At 46.3% G+C, this 20,043-nt stretch overlaps 3 protein-coding genes across 4 annotated transcripts; 1 reads left to right on the top strand and 2 right to left on the bottom strand.

Annotated features, from left to right (window-relative positions):
* Positions 1 to 241: 241 nt before the first annotated feature.
* On the bottom strand, positions 242 to 8,715 carry LOC125990982 (breast cancer type 1 susceptibility protein homolog). Its single transcript, XM_049758428.1, has 21 exons — positions 8,570 to 8,715; positions 8,224 to 8,327; positions 8,096 to 8,149; positions 7,869 to 7,949; positions 7,627 to 7,715; positions 7,529 to 7,565; positions 7,363 to 7,454; positions 5,115 to 7,250; positions 4,851 to 4,924; positions 4,213 to 4,309; positions 4,069 to 4,126; positions 3,823 to 3,890; positions 3,602 to 3,747; positions 3,413 to 3,500; positions 2,677 to 2,754; positions 2,487 to 2,527; positions 2,153 to 2,236; positions 1,557 to 1,614; positions 1,058 to 1,122; positions 861 to 915; positions 242 to 454 (listed from the first exon to the last, which is right to left on the bottom strand). The coding sequence occupies exons 2-21, from the start codon at positions 8,295 to 8,297 to the stop codon at positions 360 to 362; spliced, it is 3,570 nt and encodes a 1,189-aa protein (XP_049614385.1). The 5' UTR covers positions 8,298 to 8,327; positions 8,570 to 8,715; the 3' UTR covers positions 242 to 359.
* A 489-nt stretch (positions 8,716 to 9,204) lies between these two features.
* Positions 9,205 to 12,425, top strand: becn1 (beclin 1, autophagy related). 2 transcript variants are annotated; one of them, XM_049758214.2, is made up of 12 exons: positions 9,205 to 9,379; positions 9,541 to 9,673; positions 9,761 to 9,822; positions 9,884 to 9,942; positions 10,052 to 10,142; positions 10,216 to 10,352; positions 10,421 to 10,615; positions 10,682 to 10,828; positions 10,896 to 11,045; positions 11,166 to 11,226; positions 11,286 to 11,428; positions 11,553 to 12,425. In XM_049758214.2, the coding sequence occupies exons 2-12, from the start codon at positions 9,547 to 9,549 to the stop codon at positions 11,719 to 11,721; spliced, it is 1,341 nt and encodes a 446-aa protein (XP_049614171.1). In that variant the 5' UTR covers positions 9,205 to 9,379; positions 9,541 to 9,546; the 3' UTR covers positions 11,722 to 12,425. The 2 variants fall into 2 exon arrangements, with proteins under 2 accessions (XP_049614171.1, XP_049614170.1); XM_049758213.2 differs by having other exon boundaries at positions 10,049 to 10,142.
* Positions 12,426 to 12,701: 276 nt separating this feature from the next.
* glud1b (glutamate dehydrogenase 1b) lies at positions 12,702 to 19,142 on the bottom strand. Its single transcript, XM_049758212.2, has 13 exons — positions 18,503 to 19,142; positions 16,488 to 16,568; positions 16,338 to 16,393; positions 16,128 to 16,191; positions 15,756 to 15,850; positions 15,157 to 15,336; positions 14,620 to 14,757; positions 14,408 to 14,545; positions 14,197 to 14,277; positions 14,005 to 14,128; positions 13,841 to 13,932; positions 13,688 to 13,750; positions 12,702 to 13,323 (listed from the first exon to the last, which is right to left on the bottom strand). Exons 1-13 carry the CDS (start codon positions 18,903 to 18,905, stop codon positions 13,204 to 13,206), a joined length of 1,635 nt encoding a protein of 544 aa, XP_049614169.1. The 5' UTR covers positions 18,906 to 19,142; the 3' UTR covers positions 12,702 to 13,203.
* Between the last annotated feature and the right edge of the window lie 901 nt (positions 19,143 to 20,043).

Genomic DNA, 20,043 nt, shown 5'->3' with positions numbered 1-20,043 from the left:
CGTGGCACCAGCGCATCTGGCATTTAAAAAGGCCTCCGAAGAGACGTGCTGACATTCCCGTTTGCAGCCAGCTGTTGTTCAAAACAAGGCTAATTGCGCCGTTGCTATACCGCGACCCAACAAACACGCGTACCTGCTACGTATGAAGCGGTCGATTCTCTCATGATTCAAAAGAAGAGCAATCACGTTCCTAAGAAAGCTGCTTTTTCCCCCCAGCCCTCGATCCCAAAAACCCAGACCATTTGATGAACTATTTATTATTATAGCTTCACTTTACATATCTCTCCTCTTTTGCTTTCTGAACATTTCTTTTTTACACAGCATTTAAATCTAAAAATGTGGTAAAACGCGTCCTCGACTCACATTAGGTAGTTTTCGTAACCTTGGAAAGTGTAGGTGGCCACCGTGTCCAGCAACCAAGCGCGAGTCACAACTGTGGCCTGTTTTGCGAGACCTGTCGGTGAATAACAATAACACAATCACAATCATACTCCATCTACTTTGTAAATAATAGCCAGTTTCTCATTTTTTTTGTATATACAGGATTGGACTGGATTATTTGTTGCCTCCCCGCCCCCTCAGTCTGACATTTGCTCTGGGCCATTTCCTCGCTGCCCGAGTTCTTTCGCACCCGGCTCTGCCCGGTGAAACCGTCTTGAAAGAACGTCTGCCACCTCGTCTGTTAGACTCGGTGAGAGTTTCACACTAAACGGGAACACTGATTGAGAGTGAGAGTTTTTTTGGGGTCGCAATGAAGGAAAAGGAACCCAATTGCGGCGGCTGTAAAGTTCAACCTTCAACGCAGGAGGAGGATAACTAGATACTCCGAAAATATTTTGCGGGTTCGGTATGAAACTTACCGCTGTACGAACATGGCTCTGATCCAGGCTGAACGATGACCAGCTGGTTGGACTTCTGTGGGAGCAAAACAAGAGAGTTCATCGATATATATATATAACCATGTGGGCTTTTCTGACACATTAAGAAAGGGTCACAAAAAGAGTAAACACCAAATCCATGTTGTCAGCGGTAGTTTTTTGGCGAGGGCAGTTCTCACCCGTTTACTGTGGAGGTCTTTGACCACGGTGGCGCCACACAGCTGCACCATCCACTCCATTTGCGCTGGGAGACGAACAAACACAAAACATTAAAACATTGAAATGCAAATTGCAGGCAAGCAAAGCTGCGGCGTAATTGTGTCTGAGGCTACGAGATGGGCCACCGTGATGTGCTGTGTGCCAACGAGGCGCCGGTCCTCATTCCGTTTTTTTTTCTCCTTTGGCATTTCAGCATAGCAGTGGCGTGTATTAGCATTTATGTGAGCAACAGACAATAATAAGTTGTCTCTGTATTCGATTGTTACAAGCCAAAAAGCGGGTGGAAAAAAAAAAACCCAGCATGGACAAAATCATATTAAAGTTTTAAGTCAGCGTGAGTCAATTACGATTTTGCAAACAGCACTGCAACAGCAGCATGGCGCTAATGTTTTGTTGTTTGAGGCAGAGCCACTCAAACCTTTTGGGATCTTGAGATGAGTTTTTGCATACTGTGTTTACCTGTGGTCATGTTTGTAAAAGGTCCTTGAAGGCAGATTTCATAGCCCTTCATGAGAAGCTGTGGAGACAAAATAAAAGCCAGTGTCTTAAACCTTACTTGACAACAAATAAGCGCCAACATGGCTGCCTTTGGCATGCAAAATGAAAAACGACTGCTCAACAACGATGGCGAGCACTTTGTTTTGTTCAGGGTCAGCTCGCTTGGCTGGAACTAGTCAAATGCAAAATGGCTTCCTTGAGCCGTGGCGGCCGCATAAGTCATACGGCGTGACGTCGGAGGCATGTGTATGGTGCGGAAAAGCGCGTGGAGAAAAATCACTTCTTCTCCCGCTTAGCTGCATTTATAATGATCACCAGCCAGAGGTGCTTTGTGTGATGAAAAGTCTCGCTGGTGAAGATTTTTAATTTAGACAACACTAATGTCCTTGGGGACATATTGGGAGTGCCAGGTGATCTGCAGAGCACGTTCACTCCAACAAATGCTTGACGGGAACTCTGTTAGTTGGCTGGATGATTCCGTATGAAAGGCACTGACGCGGAGCCCAAAATGGTTAATTCAATCGTGAGTTGTGTTACCACAAAAGTTGTGCGCTCACATTGTCGTCACCGGTGGTGCGAGCTCTGTTAGGGCCGAGGTGATCGGCGCCGTTCACCACGTCGCCTCGGACTTCAAATAAACTCTGTTGGAGGGGGGGAAGAACAATGTGTGGGTGAAAACATTCCAAGCACGCCGCTATTCTCTGACGGCCCGACGGGTACAAGTTGGAAAAACACTTATTTGTTTTTTTAATGAGCGCAGCCGGGTTATTACACCGGATGCCGGGAATGCGAAAGCAAATGGCTGACAAATAATGCATGAGGAGTATCGCGGGAAACGGCGTGGAAAGCCTCGTCGGGCGGCCTTGACTCGAAATGGAGGGCCAAGCGTACCTCGTCCAAGAGTTTCTTTTGCTTGAGGCATTCGGCGATCCCTGCGAGGAGGAAATGAGAAGTTCACTTGTTTTAGTGTGCCTCGCTATTGTCAGGTTAAATTTGTCACAGGGGCGCACGTGACGTCGCTATATGAATCACGACAAACAGCGAGAGAGGCATAAAAAAATAAAATAAAGCCATTACTTACACTGGAAGCTCACCACCCACTTCCTGCCTGCAATGCCAAGGAAGTACTTGAGAGTACGCTCGCATACTAGTTGATCATCTGGTGGACAAAAACGCAGGGAGACAAATTGATTTACAACATTTTATTACATAACACTTGTTGTATCATTGATTGGTATGCTTTTGGATTTGCTATGGCGCTCAAAGAGAAAAGATTCGTCAAGCGTGGCAGTGAACATCGAGAACAGATCCGGCATTGTTATTACTCATCAATGAAGAATATTTATGTCTTTGGCAGGCCTTAAAGCTTAAAACCAGCACGGATCGGAAGGGCAAGCGCTCCCCGTTACTCGGTTGCCGAGGAAACGACCGCCCGCTAAAAGGCCTTGTTGAAAAGTGCCGCTTTGGAAACAGAGAATTAAAAATAATCTATCAGGAAGGGTAATTAACAACGAGCAAGAGAATGAGGTCGGGGGCTTATCTCCGAGAGACTCGTGTTAAGGAGCCGTGCAAAACAGCAAAGTGCTGTTGCAGAATGAAAATGTTCTTTCCTCCCCCAAACTCGAAAGCTTGCTTGGATTGCTCAATCCAAAGGACCAGCCAAATACCAAGCGCGGTTTTGCGGGTACCATATACTAAATTCCAGACTACTCATAAAAAGTTAATTGGTGAAATTCCAAACTGAAGCTAAAATGCGCTAAGGGTTTAAGACGTTCGAAAAAATGGTTGCATTGTTACCCTGACGTGTCCGGGCCTACCTGTGCACATGACGACGTGCGTCACTTCCGCGGTCACCTGGGAAACCACACCAGCGCCCACCTTCCTGGCAAACCTCCGCATGGCCACCTGCAAAACGGACAGGCATGACAGGCGCACGCTGCCCGTCCCTCGGCAACCACTTTGACCATTAAGCTGGATAATTGCCGTCTCGACCGATGAACACGCACCTGCTCGGCGGGCCCCAAACCAGACGGCACCAGCACCATTTTAGCTCCGTTTCTCTCGGGAGTCTTGTTCTCCTTGTTGCTGGAGGATGGATTTGAATCAGCCGTGCTTTCCCCAGCTGGTCCTGAGCGTGGCGAAGGTGGCGGCGCTAAGCAGGAAAATGGAAAAGCTCAGTGAGTCATAATAATGAGCACCGGGATGTAAGATGGAGCAACATCCTTACACATCTGGACGGCGGACTGAAGCAGCCGTTCTCTTATGGGCTCCTCTGCACCTTCTGCGAGGTCTTTCCTGCAAAATAATAATGCATAAGAATAATGACGTTATTGGAGAGAATAATAACCGACTCGCGGGATACTTGGAGTCTGCTGCTCAACAAAGCACGACATGGTGTGAATGTAATATTAAAAATATTTTGTTCAAGGCAAGCTGCAATGTTTCATATCCCGAAAGGACCCGCCTGACTAACCTGTCTGGATCACCCCTTGCGTTCGGGTCACGTGGACCCGATTTCTGCACGCCTGAGCCTAATGAATACCACAAAAATAAATCAAATATGATCTAAGAAGAACAAGTCCACCACTGAAGTCTCGAAGCGGTGTGATCAGCTTACACGCAGGCGAACTGGCCTCCTTCTCCTGGAGGACCTCGGTTACCAGCGCCATCAACTTCTCCAGCCTCACCAGCTCGTTCTTCATCTCCACCTTTTGCTGACCAAAGGGAGGAAAATGAGACATTACAATGGATTGAACGAAAGTTAGTGGTGAAGAAAGAAAAGCTCAGAATGCAACTCGTGCGCAATTTTGAGTGTCAATCGGCGAGGGCGGAAGCGTATGACAAATGTCAGAAAGTTTCCCGGGTGCTTTTTTGTTATTGTTGCTCATGCTTTACTTTGTCAGTAGAGTGGAGGGATAGATAAGTAAAAGTGTGTTTTAGGCAATATAGTAAGATATGAAGGAAAAATGTAGTGAGGCGTGACAGTGAGCAGATAAAAGGGCGAATGCAGGATGATGGATGAGGAGAACAAGCATCATCTCCTCTGCGGCCCATGTAAATAAAATGCAATTTAAAACTTGCTGAGAGGGATTTTTTGCCCCCCCAAACAAAGCAAAGTCATCAGTCATTCTGGAAATGACAGTTGCGTTAAAGACAAGGAGTATGCTGCCCTCTGCTGGATATTATGATAATGCACATAGAGAAAGTTGACTGACACTGTTAATACATTAAAATTGGAAATGTAAATCTTTTTACCTGTGTGACAAGAACCTCGCTTCCGAACTGCGACAACTCGGCAGGCACGCTTGCATCGTTTGCTGGCAGGTCGGCTACAAAGAGGTCATAAAAATGAAAATAACATTCACAAATATGGGGAAAATTATATGTTAATGATCCATTTTTGTAGATTAGAGATTTTTTTCGATTGATTAAAAAAGAATAGATTAAGGAATGATTAAAATAATGGTTAGTGAGCTTCTCTCTAGAATTGAACTGATCGAAACACAAACTGCATCTTACACTTATTTGGAGAGTCAAACAAGTCAACGGAGGCTTGGCTGGCGGTAACGCCGTCTGGACTCTGGCAGCGCACTTCGACGTCATCAGCCTCACGTTGGTTAGCTTGAGTGGCGTCCAGATCAGCGTCGTCCTGAGGGTGGTGGGTGGCCTCTTGTAATATTTGCGTCCAAGTGGGCACCTCCTCATCGCAGCTGCTCAGTGACTCCCATGAGTGCTGCAGCCTTTGGGCCCGCCTTCTCGTGTTGCGGATGGGGTTGCTCCGGACGGACGACTGGGTTCCGTGACCCGGCTGGTCTAAGAGGCCGTCCGGAGTCAAGGAGCAGTCGGCATTTAAGAGATGCTGGGATGTCCTTGCTGAACCGTTTCCGATGGCGGCGGGGTCCTCAGCCAGGTTCCCGATGTCCTCCTTGGGGGCGGATTCAAACGAACTCTCTGGAAACTCCTGGTGCTTATGAAAATGGAGTCCAGAATCCACGACTTGAGGTATGAAGGTCGGGAGAGGGCTTTCCGTTTCATGAGATGGCACTTTTTGCTGGCTGAGGGCACTGCTGACGCTACTCCCGAGAGGAACGGGAGCGGCCACCCCTTCGGCGTCCATTTTCTTGGCGGGTGAATCGGTTGGGGGGATTAAATTGCTACAAATTGACATGCCAGTGATGTCCGATCTCGGTGTGGTCTGCTGTTTGGCACGCTGGGTTCTTGATCTCGTAAGGTTGCGTTTCTCCGGGCTGTGCACAGGTTCTTCATCCTCACTCCGCCTCTTCTTCCCACTCGATGGACCGAGGTGGAACGACCTCCTTTTGGTGGCCTTGAAGGTTCTTAGGAGTTGGGCAGTGTCCACCTCGCTGTCGTTGCAGTCCTCCGTTTCCATCTTGGCGCTCGGAATCAAAGGTGGAGCTGGATCTTCCGGAGCTGTCCCAAATAGACTTTCAGAACCTGGAACCTGAGCAGGGTCACAATCTGAATCCACTTGGTTTTCAGTGGGTGGACCCTCAACATGACTCTCCAGATGGGAGATCTCCATGTTTTCAATGCCACAGATGTCTTTGGCATATACGCAACCGTTACTTTTGCAAGCGTTTGCATCCCGAGGATCCGATGTAGCGCCTTCTTTAACGTCCTCTCCTTGCGTTTGCGTCCGCTGGCGAGTTGCAGCTTTTTTGGGAGATGGCTGCCGGACGTTCTGGGAAGACTTGCGAAGTCTCTTGGATCTCCTGGTGCCCGTCGTGACTGCCGCTTCCTGGTCCTCGCTGCTCGGGTAGTTCTCGATATGAACCTGAACAGCCTCCGTCGGAAGAGAACACTTAGTGACGTCATTTCCCTCGTGAACTCCGACAAGGACAAGGGGTTTGACAGCCCGGGTCGACTTGCCTCTCTCCGGAGGGGCTCGACGCTTGTCTTTCTTCGGAGCGTAATTTTCCGTCTCCGCTTTGGCCTGCAAATCGGAGTCGACCTGCCGCAAAGAGCTACGCAACCTCGTTGGCGTGCGTTCAGGCTGGAAGGTGCCAAAGCTTGTCATCTCAGCATTTTCTGGAGGGTTGTCCAGATCCTTCTTGTGATTCTCACAATTTCCTGGTTCTTCTGAGACATCCATCGTTGCAGGGTCTTCCAGGTCTACAAGTTTCTCTTCAAGGCTGGTTATGTTTTTCTTCTTGGATAGCCTTTTTGTGTGCGATAGCAGTTTGCCACCGGAGCTACGTTTATCTCTTTGCTTTCGTCTGTAGGTGAACCCAAAGACTTGTTCCTCAACCGTTTTGGCAATCTGCTCCTTCTTGTCAGATGCGGCACTGTCGGAATCGTCAGAAAGGTGGGCAACCTCTGCTGGTTCCTCCAACTCAAGGCTCTTCTCAGCAGGAACCTTCAGGAGCCACTCTGCAACCCTCTTCTTACTTTTCCTCTTCCTCCTCTCAAAGATCTGAGGCTCCTCCTCTATTTGTTCTTTTGCAAAGGACTGCGTGAGAGGTTGATTTTCCAAAACAACTTGGTCCTTTTGTCTTTTCTCACCAGTAGCGAGTCCTGATGCCGGAATCGAGTCAATTGATTGTGACATATGAACAGAGTGGCTTTGAAATTGATCTTCTGTCATCAAAGTAGTGGAATCCCCGAATCCCATCACTCTTGCAAATCCATTGAGAGCTGAAGACAAAAAAATACTTCCTGAATGAGAGGACCCATACATTTCAAGCACTTTGGTCTATCATAGTGTGAGCATGTCCAACGTTTGCCTACCACCAACCAAGCCTTTTACCTGCTATACTTGATGAATGAGAACTCGGAAGAGGCTTTACGACACCCTCCACATTGTTGGGGGTCCCATCATCGTGTTTGTCATCATTGACCCTGCTTGGAATGAAACAGCAGTCAGGAGACAAGTGACAACTCGAATCACTTGCAAGACTTGCAATCACACTCACGTCGATCGCCTTCCTTCCTGGGCCAGTCCAGTGAAGTCTGAATGGAGAAAATGAAAGTTATTCAGGGCTCTCCGTTTGAATTGACTCACCTAACTTACAGTTTGTGCCAGTGTCGTGCTCATAGGCCTGGATTATGTCTTGCAGTCCTGTCACGAGTCTCTGAAAACCCGGACTCTCTTGCAAACTTCTGTGTGAAAGAAAAAGTAACATTTTGAGGCACTTTTAGAAGCCATGTTTCCCTATTAAAAAGATTCAGGACTAAACACAGACCTTTGTGTTAATAATAATTTTGTGCAAAGGAGACTAGTTCATCTAAAATGACATTGTGAATATGGCCAACCTTTTGGTTATCTTTTCTTTACACACTGGGCAGTTGGCTCGGTTTTGCTTGGAGTTTTCCAATAACTTCAGCATACAAAACCTACAGCGGTCAAGAAAAATCAGTTGCTCTAATAATTTTGAATAGGCATTGATGTAAGGATTAAAGGATATATCATTAAGTTAATTAACAGTTAGTACTACAAAACCAATTTTACTGTTGTGGAAATGATATGAAATTATTCTTACTTGCAAAACTGATGGTCGCACTTGGTGGAAACAGGTTGAGTCAACAAATCTAAACTATATATGAAGGATATAAACATTTAGAATACTTTGATTTTTTTATTACAAATGTTTGATGGAATATAAATTACCATATGGGGCACTGCAGAGTCTCCCACAGAGCAGCTATGCCTCTTTTGACTTCGCTGTCTTTGGGTGGTGCCATGAAGTCGATTTCTTGTTTTTTCTTTTAAATCTAAGCGTAACAAAACGAACATTAAATACATTTCTACAAGATGTCAGCAGCATTTCAATAAACAAGAACACATTTGATCCATGTCAGTCGTCATAGGTGATTAAATAAGAGTGTGGCGATAGCTTGACAACTTTAACGATACAAAATATTGAGAATTACACCACCATGACAGTAAAAGACAATAAGGAATTATAGAATATGTCGCCTTTTTATAGTTAACAGACATTTTGTGACCATTTTACCTGCTTTTTTCCACTCTTCCGCTTTCACGGACTTGGGTTTTCCCGCGAACTTCTTCGGTTATTTGTTGAATGGCGGCTTTCTGTTTGGGCTCGCGCCTCCCATCTATTGGTGGGAGGATAGAACTGCAACATTTAATCGCTAAAGCAAGCAACAGTAAAAATAAAATAATAAAAATATTAATATTGTGGGTAATGCAGAGAAATATATAATTATTTGTATTCAGTAGACTAAAGCGTTTACTTATAAGTCAAATGTAAACTGGTTTGGAACACTACTCGATTGCTGCTAATGTCGTCATTGCCGTCTCACTATTACCGCATTTTTTTCCTTACAAAGAACCGACGTTTGCTTTGATTGGTGAACGCCGTGGTTTCCCATCAGAATGTTATAAAATTAATACATTATAATGACTTTATTGCAGTACAAACCAAACACTCAAACTTTTCATCTACTTATATGGGTTATGTTGTTAGCGCTTTGTACTCCCTTCCTTTTGTACAACCTCACTTCCTTCAATACTACTTCAAATAAATTATTTTAAAAAGTCCATATGCACTTAATTTTAACCCACCTTTATTTCGCTTTTCCTCTTGAATCTGTATCATTCCACCAGTAGTGGACGCACTTACTCTCGTCAGCATTTTTACGAAACGAAGAAGAAGAAGACGTAAACATCAACACGGAAGTGGAAGCGCGACGGTCATATAAATTGATTTTATATTTATTTGTTATTCCAGCAGTGTTATCGTCAAAATTATTATGCGGTGTCTGCACCAAAGGAGTGTTATATGAATTTAAATAGATTCAAGGTAATCACACATCTTTATTGATTTAACTAGCATATAGCCATTAGCCACAAGTTAACTTTAGCACGGGTTTGGGAATAATTCAGCAACGATCTAATGCAGAAAACTCACCATTGTGACACTGATTGCAATCTTATTTTTTTTTCTTTTTTATATACCTGTAGTGAGTGATGGAGGGCTCCAAGACATCGAGCACGACGATGCAGGTTAGCTTTGTTTGTCAGCGGTGCTGCCAACCTCTCAAGCTGGACACGTCCTTCAATGTACTGGACCGGGTCACCATCCACGAACTGATTGGTATGGATTATTAAATACAAATATGCAAAGCAGAGGTTCCCATGCTTTTAAGTTCCAAAAATAATGCTTCTCCATGACTCATTTTAGCTCCACTGGTGACTGTAACCCCAAGCAAACATGCGGAATGTGGTGACGGAGACACAACAGAGGTAAATGCACCTTTAAATGTACTCTCCCGTAATCTTTACAATTAATTCAAATGCATTTCAGGAGACTTTTGCAGAAAATAAGCAAGATGGCGTGTCAAGGAAATACATCCCCCCTGCACGGTGAGCGTTTAGTTTAAAATAAAAAATTTGATATAGTTGGTGTTAAATGAGTATGAAGCTAAATGTATATTTAGATATAGACTTACTATTTTGCCGGCCTTGTTAGCAGGATGATGTCGACAGAGAGCGCCAACAGCTTCACTCTGATCGGAGACACTTCAGATGGAGGCACCATGGAAAACCTAAGCCGTAGACTCAAGGTGACCCCCCTGCAAGACAATCAAATGAAAGGATGATGTGTGCTGATTTTGATGATCGTATTTGTGGCGGCAGGTGACGAGCGATCTGTTTGACATCATGTCCGGTCAGACGGATGTGGACCACCCGCTTTGCGAGGAATGCACAGACACGCTTTTGGACCACCTGGACACGCAGCTCAACATTACCGAGAATGAATGTCAGAATTACAAGTGAGTGATGATGACATGAGGTCTCGCCAAAATTGGACACCTTCTGAACTTTTGTGCGGTGCGTTCAGGCAGTGCCTGGAGCTCCTGTCGCAGCTGCCAGTGGAGGATGAGGAGACGCTGCTGGGCGAGCTCGAGCATCTGAAGGAGGAAGAAGCAGCGCTCGTGCAGCAGCTGGAGGCCGTGGAGGAGCAACGCGCAGCCGTGGCCCAGGAGCTGACGCAGAGCCGGGGGCAGGCCCAGCAATTAGAGACGGAGGAGCTGCAGTCAGTAGCCATTTTGATCAGCATTTGTCCTTAGAGATGTTTTTCAAGGTGTACTTTGTGTGTCAGGTACCAGAAGGAGTACAGCGAGTTCAAACGTCAACAGCTGGAGCTGGACGACGAGCTGAAGAGCGTCGACAACCAGATGCGGTACTGCCAGATCCAACTGGATCGACTCAAGAAGACAAACGTCTTCAACGCCACTTTTCACATCTGGTGGGTCCGTCATATGAGATGTCGCATTCACAACACGTTAACGTTTGAATGGTTTCGTCCCGTCCAGGCACAGCGGCCAGTTCGGCACCATCAACAACTTTCGTCTGGGTCGACTTCCCAGCGTGCCAGTGGAGTGGAACGAGATCAACGCGGCCTGGGGGCAGACGGTGCTGCTGTTGCACGCGCTGGCCAACAAGATGGGGCTGCGCTTTCAGAGGTCAGGCTCGACTAATAATAATAATGCAAATCCAAAAAGTAGCCATTACTATTATTTCTTATTAACAGCAAATTAATTGACACATTTTTAATTAAATTTTAGCCATCTGTTTTCTCTCAGGTATCGCCTGGTGCCCTATGGAAATCATTCCTACTTGGAGTCCCTTATAGACAAATCAAAGGTAATCGACAATATAAAATGTTCCTCCCGGTTCACGCTCTTAACTTCTTTTCTCTCCAGGAACTTCCCTTGTACTGTTCGGGGGGCCTGAGGTTTTTCTGGGACAATAAGTTTGACCACGCTATGGTGGCCTTCCTGGACTGCGTACAGCAGTTCAAAGATGAGGTGGAAAAAGGCGACACTGGCTTCTGTCTTCCGTACAGGTTAGTTAATCATAGCTGCCATATAATAAATTAAAAACTATCACTCACTAAAGCGGTGCCATGTCTGTTGAAATAAATAAAAAAAAAAATTTGCACTTACGCAATCTGTGTGTGTGTGTGACAGGATGGACGTGGAGAAGGGCAAGATTGAGGACACGGGCGGCAGCGGAGGCTCGTACTCCATCAAGACTCAATTCAACTCGGAGGAGCAATGGACCAAGGCGCTCAAGTTCATGCTCACCAACCTCAAGTGGGGGCTGGCCTGGGTCACCTCGCAGTTCTACAACAGATAAATTAAGCCACGGAGGCGACGCTTGCTGATGGAACAGTGTTGGAGAAGGCCTACCTTGTGCTTTTGCCCGAGATGTTCTTTCCCCAGATTTGAATGTAAAACTTTCTTAAAGCTGTACCACTACTACTTTCATTCTTTCACTTATTATGGTCACAAAATTCCAGGAATTTAAGTTGACACTTTTCATGGAACAGGAATTTGTGGGAGGAAATGTGACTCAAATTTGAATGTAGAAAACTGAAATGGTTCATTAATAAGGAACTTAAATTTAGAAAGGGTGTTATTCACAAAACTTGGTTTGAAGGAACTGTTAAAAGTTAGGCTTTGTCTAAACAAGTGTTTTGTCGCCCTCTTGTGGCAACTGGGGTAGTTTACTGGCAGATTGTTGCTGTTTGTTCCTACTAGTTAATATTTGACTGAAGAGTGCTTTTTGTTATTGCTTGTTTTTTTTTTTTATGCTTTAAGTATGATCCCACGAGTTCAAAAAATATGGAGCAATTAAAGTACTGTAATGCCAACGCATGTGGGCAAGGAGACACAATTATGAACACAATTCTACTTTCATCCAAAAAATCCTGTTGACCATAACTTCTAACCTCCCATGGAAATGTACTGTAAATTCTCCAACCCTTTGTAACATTTTGTACAGGTAGAACAGTTTGGTTGGTGTCATTAAAGCAGGGCTAGCCCCCCAAAAAAATTAAACCCGCATCATGCTCCTAAATTACACATAAATATCTTCATGTTTTAGGTTGTCTGAAAATTGATTTTACAAATTGTAGAGCTCATACTTTTGACTTACCATATTCTTTGGAAAAAGCTGCAAGAAAATACACTCATACATTTAAATAATAAAAATCACAGAAATTATTCTGCATCCTTTGTGGTGAACCCTCAAAATGATACCCAAATTGTGGTAAGCAAATATTTCTTTTAATGGTTACTATAGTTCCACATTCACTCAAAGACTCCTCAAAAGCATTATTTGAAGCTATTTTATTGTTTCCCCCCCCAAAAAAGGGGAAAAAAATAATTCCCTTCAAAATAACTTGAAATTGAGATGGACGGTTAAAATAGGAGCAGGGGAAGGACTGCAAATGGGGAGGATCTTTCTTGCCCTGAGGAAAAGCTGCTTTACAGAACTTAACTGGGGAAACAAAAAGCTCCAACTGAACCTTTCAAATAATAACGGTGGGAAACTTAGCCAATGATCCTTGATAACATTTCTTTTATTGTGATATTAATTAAATCCCTTTTTTTCAGCATTAAGGCATCTGCAGTGCTCGTCACAGCAAGGCGGCCTATAAACTACAGTGAACAAATTGACCGCCAATATACAGTAGTTTGTTCTGTGGCAATGCGGAACTGTCTGCTTTTTCTTACGTGTGAAGGCGGGTAAACGACGACGACGCAGATATGTTCTCAAGGCTGTTTAACGGGAGAGGGAAGGGGGGAAAAGCGGACGGACGGGCGAGGGACGCGTTTAGGTGAAAGTAAGGCCGGCCTCGTTGTACACCTTGAACACCTTCTCGATGGCGTTGACGTAGGCGGCCGTCCGCAGGTCCAGGCCGAGGTTGTACTTGCTGGCCGTGCGCATGATTTGCTGAAAATCAGGAAATAAATTGACCTCATTAAAATGGAAAAGAAGCTGAAGATGAATTATTCTGAATTAAATTCAATACAACCGAACTGCACTTATCAAATGTTAGTGTGCTGTTTTCAACATTAAATTCAGAGATTCTTATCATACCACTAGAGGGAGCCCTCGTAGCATTAGTGATACACTACCTACAAAAATCACTGCTGTGCATAAAGCACAAGATGACGTCATAGCTGGGCAATGGAAAAACATGCATCTGGAATTAGGATTATTCTTTTTCTTCCTGAATCAGACTTTGAGATAAAGATTTTTGGAAATTTCAATGAATGTAATGTTTTCTGTATGTATGTCGTGTATGATGGCTTACCCTGGCGGATCTCTCCATGGTGTAGGCCAAGCCGGAGTGAACGATGTCCTTCTCGGAGGCACCCTGGAATCCAAACCAGTCAAAGTGAATGAAAACGCCATTTGTGTAGGCAACCAAAGTGATGCGCGCTTCTGACAAGTCGGATCTACTCACAGCAACTCTAGCCTGGAAGTCGGCGGTGGGCACGATGGGGATGGGTCCGCCCTGCTTGCCAAATTTCCTCTCCAGACTCTCCTGCACGGACACTGGAGGACGCAAAGTATTTTATTCGGCGCAGTCACAAAGGAGAATTGCATTCGTTTGCATCTTGTACTTACTGAGCAGGTGGTAGTTGGAGTCCCGCTCGTATTTGAAGGTCAGACGTCCGTAGCTAACGTGGTTGAGATTCTTCAGCCACTCGAAATAGGACACGGTCACACCGCCGGCGTTCAGGTACATGTCCTGCGGGAGGCGGGACCGTCAAAAGTCTTCTTTCACATTATTGAAGATTTAGTTTTTCTATCACTTACAGGGATGACCATGACTTTGTTAGCCAGGAAAATTTTATCGGCTTCAGGGGTGGTGGGACCGTTGGCGCCCTCGGCGATAATCTGGACAAAGAACACAATGTTTGCACTCATCATAATTTAGAATCCTGAGAAAAAAGTCACATCAAATTTACTAAAAATCAAAAAGCTTATTTATCACACTCTATCACACTATCAAGCTCTTGTCTCCTACCTTGGCCTTAATCTTGGGGGCATTGTGGCGCTTCAGCTGCTTCTCGCCGGCGGCCGGGATCAAGATGTGGCAGTCGGCTTCCAGAATGTTCTCCTCGTAGGGTTTGGCACCTGGGAAGCCCACGATGGTACCGTGTTGCTGTTGGGCGGATCCACCAAAACAAAAATATTAAAGCGGAGGTCAGGTTGTCGTGAAAACAAGACGGGCCGCACCAGTTTGTAGTCCTCCAGCTGCTTGGGGTCGATGCCTTCCGGGTTGTAGATGGCGCCGTCGATCTCGCCGATGCCCACGCACTTGGCGCCGTACCTGTGCAGGTACCTCATGGAGTGCAGACCCACGTTGCCAAAGCCCTGAAAAACACGCACGCCACAACTTAATTTAATGTAACATGACACCTGTAGCCTCCATCATTAGTAAAAATGATTTAAAAAAAAGAAATGGTGGCACGAATGTAAGGAGGATGATTACAAGCGAAAGCGGCAAAGCTTAATTCTCAGCCGGCTAAACCTCCAGGAAGAAGTCATTTGTGCCCGCCGCAATCCCCACACAAAACACTTTTAGAGGGATTAAGCTTTTGATCCGCAATGTCTCCAGCAAGCTGCTACACTCGCTGGCTCTCATCTTCATCTTGAGTGCATCATCTGACTGGCTGGCCTGCTTCCTCCTCCATCAAAATCAAATCAATTTTCAGATTGCGGCGCCTGTCTAAAGCCTTCGTCTTCATCATCATCATCATCGCATGCGGTCACCTGGATGATGAAGGTCTTGTCCTTGAAGCCGGGCGTCAGTCCCAGCATGCTCATGTAGGAGGCCTCATTGATGAAGTTCTCGATGCCGTGGAAGACTCCGCGGCCGGTGGCTGAGATGCGGCCGTGGATGCCGCCCTGGCTGATGGGCTTGCCCGTCACGCAGGCGTGGGCGTTGATGTCCTGGTCATAGCAACAAAAAGAAAAAGTCAAACTGGATTCAATTTTTTTTTTTCTTCAAAACTTACCAATGATTTGAAAGCCTAACCCTCATCCGAAATCTTTGAACGCCAAGCCTTATCGCCTTTATGGTGCTGTACCTAATGTTGTGTCCAACTTGGGCGTTTTAATATTGCTTCATTAATCCATCATGGACAAACAAGGAGGCCTTTCTCTCTGAAAGACTTCTTGCTTGCTTTCATGAGAGAGAAAAGGAATGTTTGCTCTGGCGGGAAGGGAGAGGCACAGGAAGCTGGTGGTTCGGAGTGACTCACTTCTTCCACTTTGCTTCTTGTTTAGCTGCCCCTCTCCCCCTCCAAAAAGGAAAAAAAGAGCCATCGTGCCGAAGGCAGGCCTGAGCCCGAAGCGGCTTGGCAACTAACCGTGTGCGCGATGGTGTTGGCGTACGTGTCGGCGATCCAGGACATTTCCCGCTCGCCTGTGCTCATGTCGGGAGCCGGGACGTCGATGCCGGGTCCTGGTGGGGGCACGGAGATTAGGGCACTTCAAATTAAGCTGGACAACCTTTTTCACAAATACCGGGTGGAATATTCAAAACATCAGCTTTCAAAGTTCAAACCTCGGCTAATGGTAAAAAATGTTCCAGAAAACTTTGGGCGGGGTTGCAAGAAAAATAATGAAGGGGGGGAGGGGTGGGATGTTCGTGCTGAGTTTTGTAGGCTGCTATTTATGAACTGATTTGGGGGAACTCGGCAAATGAGACATGACGGCATCTCCAAAACGTTCAAGCTCACCGATGAAGCCCTTCTTGGCCAGCTCGATGGTGAATCTCCTGGTGATCTTCTCCAGCTCGTTGTCCTGCCGAGCCAAAAGGCAAATATTGACATTATTTTGAGGTACGCAAGGGGGAAAGCAGGATGTCTCGTGAGGCGTCGCTTCCTCATATGACTCATAAGCCGTCCTTTGGTTCCAAATTATATGCTATGTGGTGAAATATGACTCACAGAGTAATTCCTGGGGTTGATCTTGACTCCAGCTTTGGCCCCTCCGAACGGCACATCTGGCAAAAGGGAACAGCTTGGTTGGCTCAAGTCTTGGCTCCCTTACAATACTTCCAAAAAGTAACTCAAGAAGAAGACACTCCTGAAACGTACCCACAACAGCACATTTGTACGTCATCAAGGAGGCCAGAGCTTTCACCTCATCCACAGACACCTCGGTGCTGTAACGGATACCTAAAAAAAAAAAACACCCAAAAAAAACAAATGGTGTGTTACTATGGCGACCAGTACAAAACCACCAAACATGCCCCAGCAGAAATGACAAAGGTAATTTGAGTAAAGTGTTTGTCTCAGCTAAACGCTTCATCCTCTCAATGAGCATCCAGAAGAGCCAATCACGGCTCAGTCAGTTTTACGGCGGCTGTAAAACACTCGTACTGCTCATCCAGCAGATGTGGGGGGGGGGGGGGGGGGGGGTTGTCTCGAGCAGACATGAGCGGCAGTTCTTCTTACCCTCAGAACTTTCCACATGATTCACAAACAAAATTAAATCGAGGGCGAGGAAAAAACTCAAGGCATAATCATGCCTTTCAAAAAAATCAGCTGAGCCACCACGAGCCAGGGAGGACAATCCAAAGCTTGTGGAAGACAAGCCGCGGGGAAACCATCAAGCCCCCCCCCCCTACATCCCCGCCTAGCAACCGCGGCAGAAAATCTAAGTACTTTGTACAACACAAGTTGATATTTGACTACAAGGAATGTTTTTATTTTTATAAACTGTTGCAAAATTACAGGAATTTTAAAATTCTGTTAGAAGTTTAATCATGCCAAATTGAAATATAGTTGGAATTAAAAAAAAGCAAGTTTGGAGTTCTTTATGTAATGACGAAAGACGCCATTAGATGGCACCAAAGCCTTGGATAATAGGAAAGTAATCATTGGTGTCAAGCAATCAATATTTTTAAGGGGTGTGCGTCAACTGCAACGGGGTTCACTGCAGTCCGGTGTAACCAGTGAACTCACATGCGTCAAAGGCGCCCTTGAAAAAGGGGCGTGGCCAAAAACTTTGAACTCTAGGGTGCAAAAGGGTCTTTGTGACGCATTAATCATTAAACCCACTCAGTTCTTGCTGACTCCAGAGAGGATTCAAATCGCCGTCAGTGACATCATTGCCTTAAGCCGCCTTTAGAGAGAAACCAGCTGAGCAAGGAAGAAATACGGCTGCCCCAGAATAGTTCCTGCATCCAGCAGGTGCGGGAGTGTTAACAGCAACAACGGCCACCATGTTGGCATGCGTCTTCTTACTACGACGCCCACAGCCAAATGGGAATGCCTGGGAAAACAACCAAAGTCCCTCCCTCCTGAAGTGCGTCGACACTCCCAGGCGCTTTCGCCATACATCACATCCCGCCCACGCTCATGTCAAACTACCCAGAATTCTTTGCACGGGGGAGGAGGCTGCATGCACCTTCATAGATGAGGTCTTGAACTTAAGTGTCAAAGGCACGACATCACGCAAACATAACAGTGTCAAAGGCGCAAGAGTGATGTCCAAAGTCGGCTTGGAAGCCATTTTGTGGCCCTGCAGATTGATTTGAGTTTTGGCATTAAAGTTCAGAAATGAGTATGATGGCAGAAAAGCACTACTTTTAGTCTCTTTAACTCACTCCAGAGTTGATTCAATGGCAAAGGGATCCCTCTAGAGAAGGGCAAGACAATACTTTGATCGCTTTATCACAAAACAAGGGAATATCTCCTCAATTTGAAGTCAATATCTCAACTGTATTCAATGACAGTGGTCGGAGTATTTGAAGTTAACACAAGTTAACAAATTATGGAGGATAGGTAATACAAAGATGTGAATTTGCAGGAATATGTGGACTTGAAACACCTGTAAATCAAAGTTTTAGTGGAATTAGAGGCTAAGTGGTTTAACTATAACCAGATGTGAGCTACTAGCATACAGAAGTTTTAGCAGGTGAGCGAAAATATTATTAAAATGTGAGTTTTAGGTGAAAGTGCGACTGCCAACAGTGACACGTCATTATTTGTAGGATAAAAGAAAAAGAGAGAGGTTGCTGGGTGACTAGCTCGAAAACCGCTAACTAATGCTAATGGAATGCTAGGCTAACCCGCTAGCTGTCATCGGGGGTTCCTCCAGCGCTCACCTCCCTTGCAGGGCGTCCGGTGCTGGCTGTGCTGGGCACGGTATCCCTCCACCACCTCCCACTCGCCGTTGTCTCGCTTGATGGGAAACGACACACTGAGGACGTGGTTGCAGGGCTTAATGATGCGCAGGATCCCTCGCACGCGGTGCCGCTTCTGCTCGGGGGTCTCGCGGGTGCGCAGGTCCTCCACCAGCTTGTCCTCCACGATGGCGGCGCCGCGGTCGAAGAAGCCCTCCACCATGCGGAAGAAGTTGGGGTCGTCCGCCTGATTTTCGCTCGCCGCGTCGGCGTAGCGGCGAACACGCAGTAGGGAAGCGGACGCCGGAAGAGCGGAGTCCACGCAGCCCGAGGCCAGCGCGCTGCCCGCCGAGCGGCTCAATAGCTCTCCAAAGTAGCGATACATGGCCGCGGCGAGAGTGGAGGAAAGGCGACGAGGACGACCCGAGTACGGGATGTGTGGTCCTGTGGACGACAGCGACGGAGGCAAGAGAGAGACAGAGAGACCAAGAAGGCTCCTCACCGTATCTGGACCTCCGAGCGAGTGAAAAGTGACATACTGGGCGTGTTTACTTTAAAAGGCAGCCGGAGGCCAGCTGAGGAAGGCTCCGAGGGGCGCACGCGGAAGCAGCGGTGGGAGGAGGATCCAGACAGACGTGCGCGCTCCCGCTTGCACCGCAGTTGGCCGTGCGCGTTCCCGACTGTATGGCGCAAATGAAACTGCATTATTTTTAGTGTTTGCACGTTATAAGTTGTTTGTTTTATGTGCATTTTTCACATCTGACAACTGATACTTTTATTTGCATAGTATCCATGCAAATATAAAATATATGGGTTCATGGCAGGCTAGGAAACATGTGCATGCAAGCCAGTGTGCGAGAGGTCAACAGGTCACTGGTGATTTGAGTGATGGGTGGGGAGGCTTGGAAGGGTTTGAGACAGCTGGGAGAAGTCGGAAAGTGGGCAGCGAGGGTCTTTCGGGGAGAGGAGGGAGGAACGGAGGGGATGTGGGGGAGTGTGAGTAGCTGTTCTCTGATGACCTGCTCAACTCAGCTATCACTCACAAGGCATTGTGGGTAAGACCCCTTCCCCAGCCAGTCCCGATCCCTAGGCAAGTCGCCAAGTTCACTTCATCACTCTGTATGCTTGCATTGGCTTCAATGACAGCCGCGACTTTTTATTTTCCCTCAGAAAACAACCACATGAGAGAGCAAAGCTAGACAGAGTTTAGCGTAGCCATCGATTGGTCAAGAGAAAATCGGCCCAACTGGAAAATGGAAAAAACTAATTGTTCTGAAGTGGATGTGACTGCTCCCCCAGTCTCAGTGGCCTTATGTAAGAGCTTGTCAATGGCGTGTTCCTTCACACATATGTGCTGCTTGACCTAATACGGCCCGCAGCGATAGGATGAAAATCGCACACCGAAATCGTATGTTACGGACTGGACTTAAACCCGTGGACTCTGCACGGAAGATAAGCACCCACCGTTGGGGGTGAACAAACAAAGACAGTCAATCTGTGCAAAAACTGCACTGTATGTTTGA

The sequence above is a fragment of the Syngnathus scovelli genome, chromosome 21 (genome assembly GCF_024217435.2).
Source record: "Syngnathus scovelli strain Florida chromosome 21, RoL_Ssco_1.2, whole genome shotgun sequence".
Classification (NCBI taxonomy): Eukaryota; Metazoa; Chordata; class Actinopteri; order Syngnathiformes; family Syngnathidae; genus Syngnathus; species Syngnathus scovelli.
This window is presented reverse-complemented; position numbering and strand designations above follow the sequence as displayed.

What these genes read in the sequence shown, in the direction of transcription:
- becn1 (XM_049758213.2), top strand. Translation starts at nt 9,547, where the DNA reads ATGGAGGGCTCCAAGACATCGAGCACGACGATGCAGGTTAGCTTTGTT. An exon ending in AATGAATGTCAGAATTACAA is followed by an intron (nt 10,353 to 10,420) that starts GTGAGTGATGAT and finishes CGGTGCGTTCAG; the next exon opens with GCAGTGCCTGGAGCTCCTGT. An exon ending in GGCTTCTGTCTTCCGTACAG is followed by an intron (nt 11,429 to 11,552) that starts GTTAGTTAATCA and finishes TGTGTGTGACAG; the next exon opens with GATGGACGTGGAGAAGGGCA.
- LOC125990982 (XM_049758428.1), bottom strand. Translation starts at nt 8,297, where the DNA reads ATGGCACCACCCAAAGACAGCGAAGTCAAAAGAGGCATAGCTGCTCTG. An exon ending in GGAGGCCAGTTCGCCTGCGT is followed by an intron (nt 4,127 to 4,212) that starts GTAAGCTGATCA and finishes GGTATTCATTAG; the next exon opens with GCTCAGGCGTGCAGAAATCG. An exon ending in TCAGTCCGCCGTCCAGATGT is followed by an intron (nt 3,748 to 3,822) that starts GTAAGGATGTTG and finishes TTTCCTGCTTAG; the next exon opens with CGCCGCCACCTTCGCCACGC.
- glud1b (XM_049758212.2), bottom strand. Translation starts at nt 18,905, where the DNA reads ATGTATCGCTACTTTGGAGAGCTATTGAGCCGCTCGGCGGGCAGCGCG. An exon ending in GGCCAAGAAGGGCTTCATCG is followed by an intron (nt 15,851 to 16,127) that starts GTGAGCTTGAAC and finishes TGCCCCCACCAG; the next exon opens with GACCCGGCATCGACGTCCCG. An exon ending in ACAAAGTCATGGTCATCCCT is followed by an intron (nt 14,129 to 14,196) that starts GTAAGTGATAGA and finishes CGCCTCCCGCAG; the next exon opens with GACATGTACCTGAACGCCGG.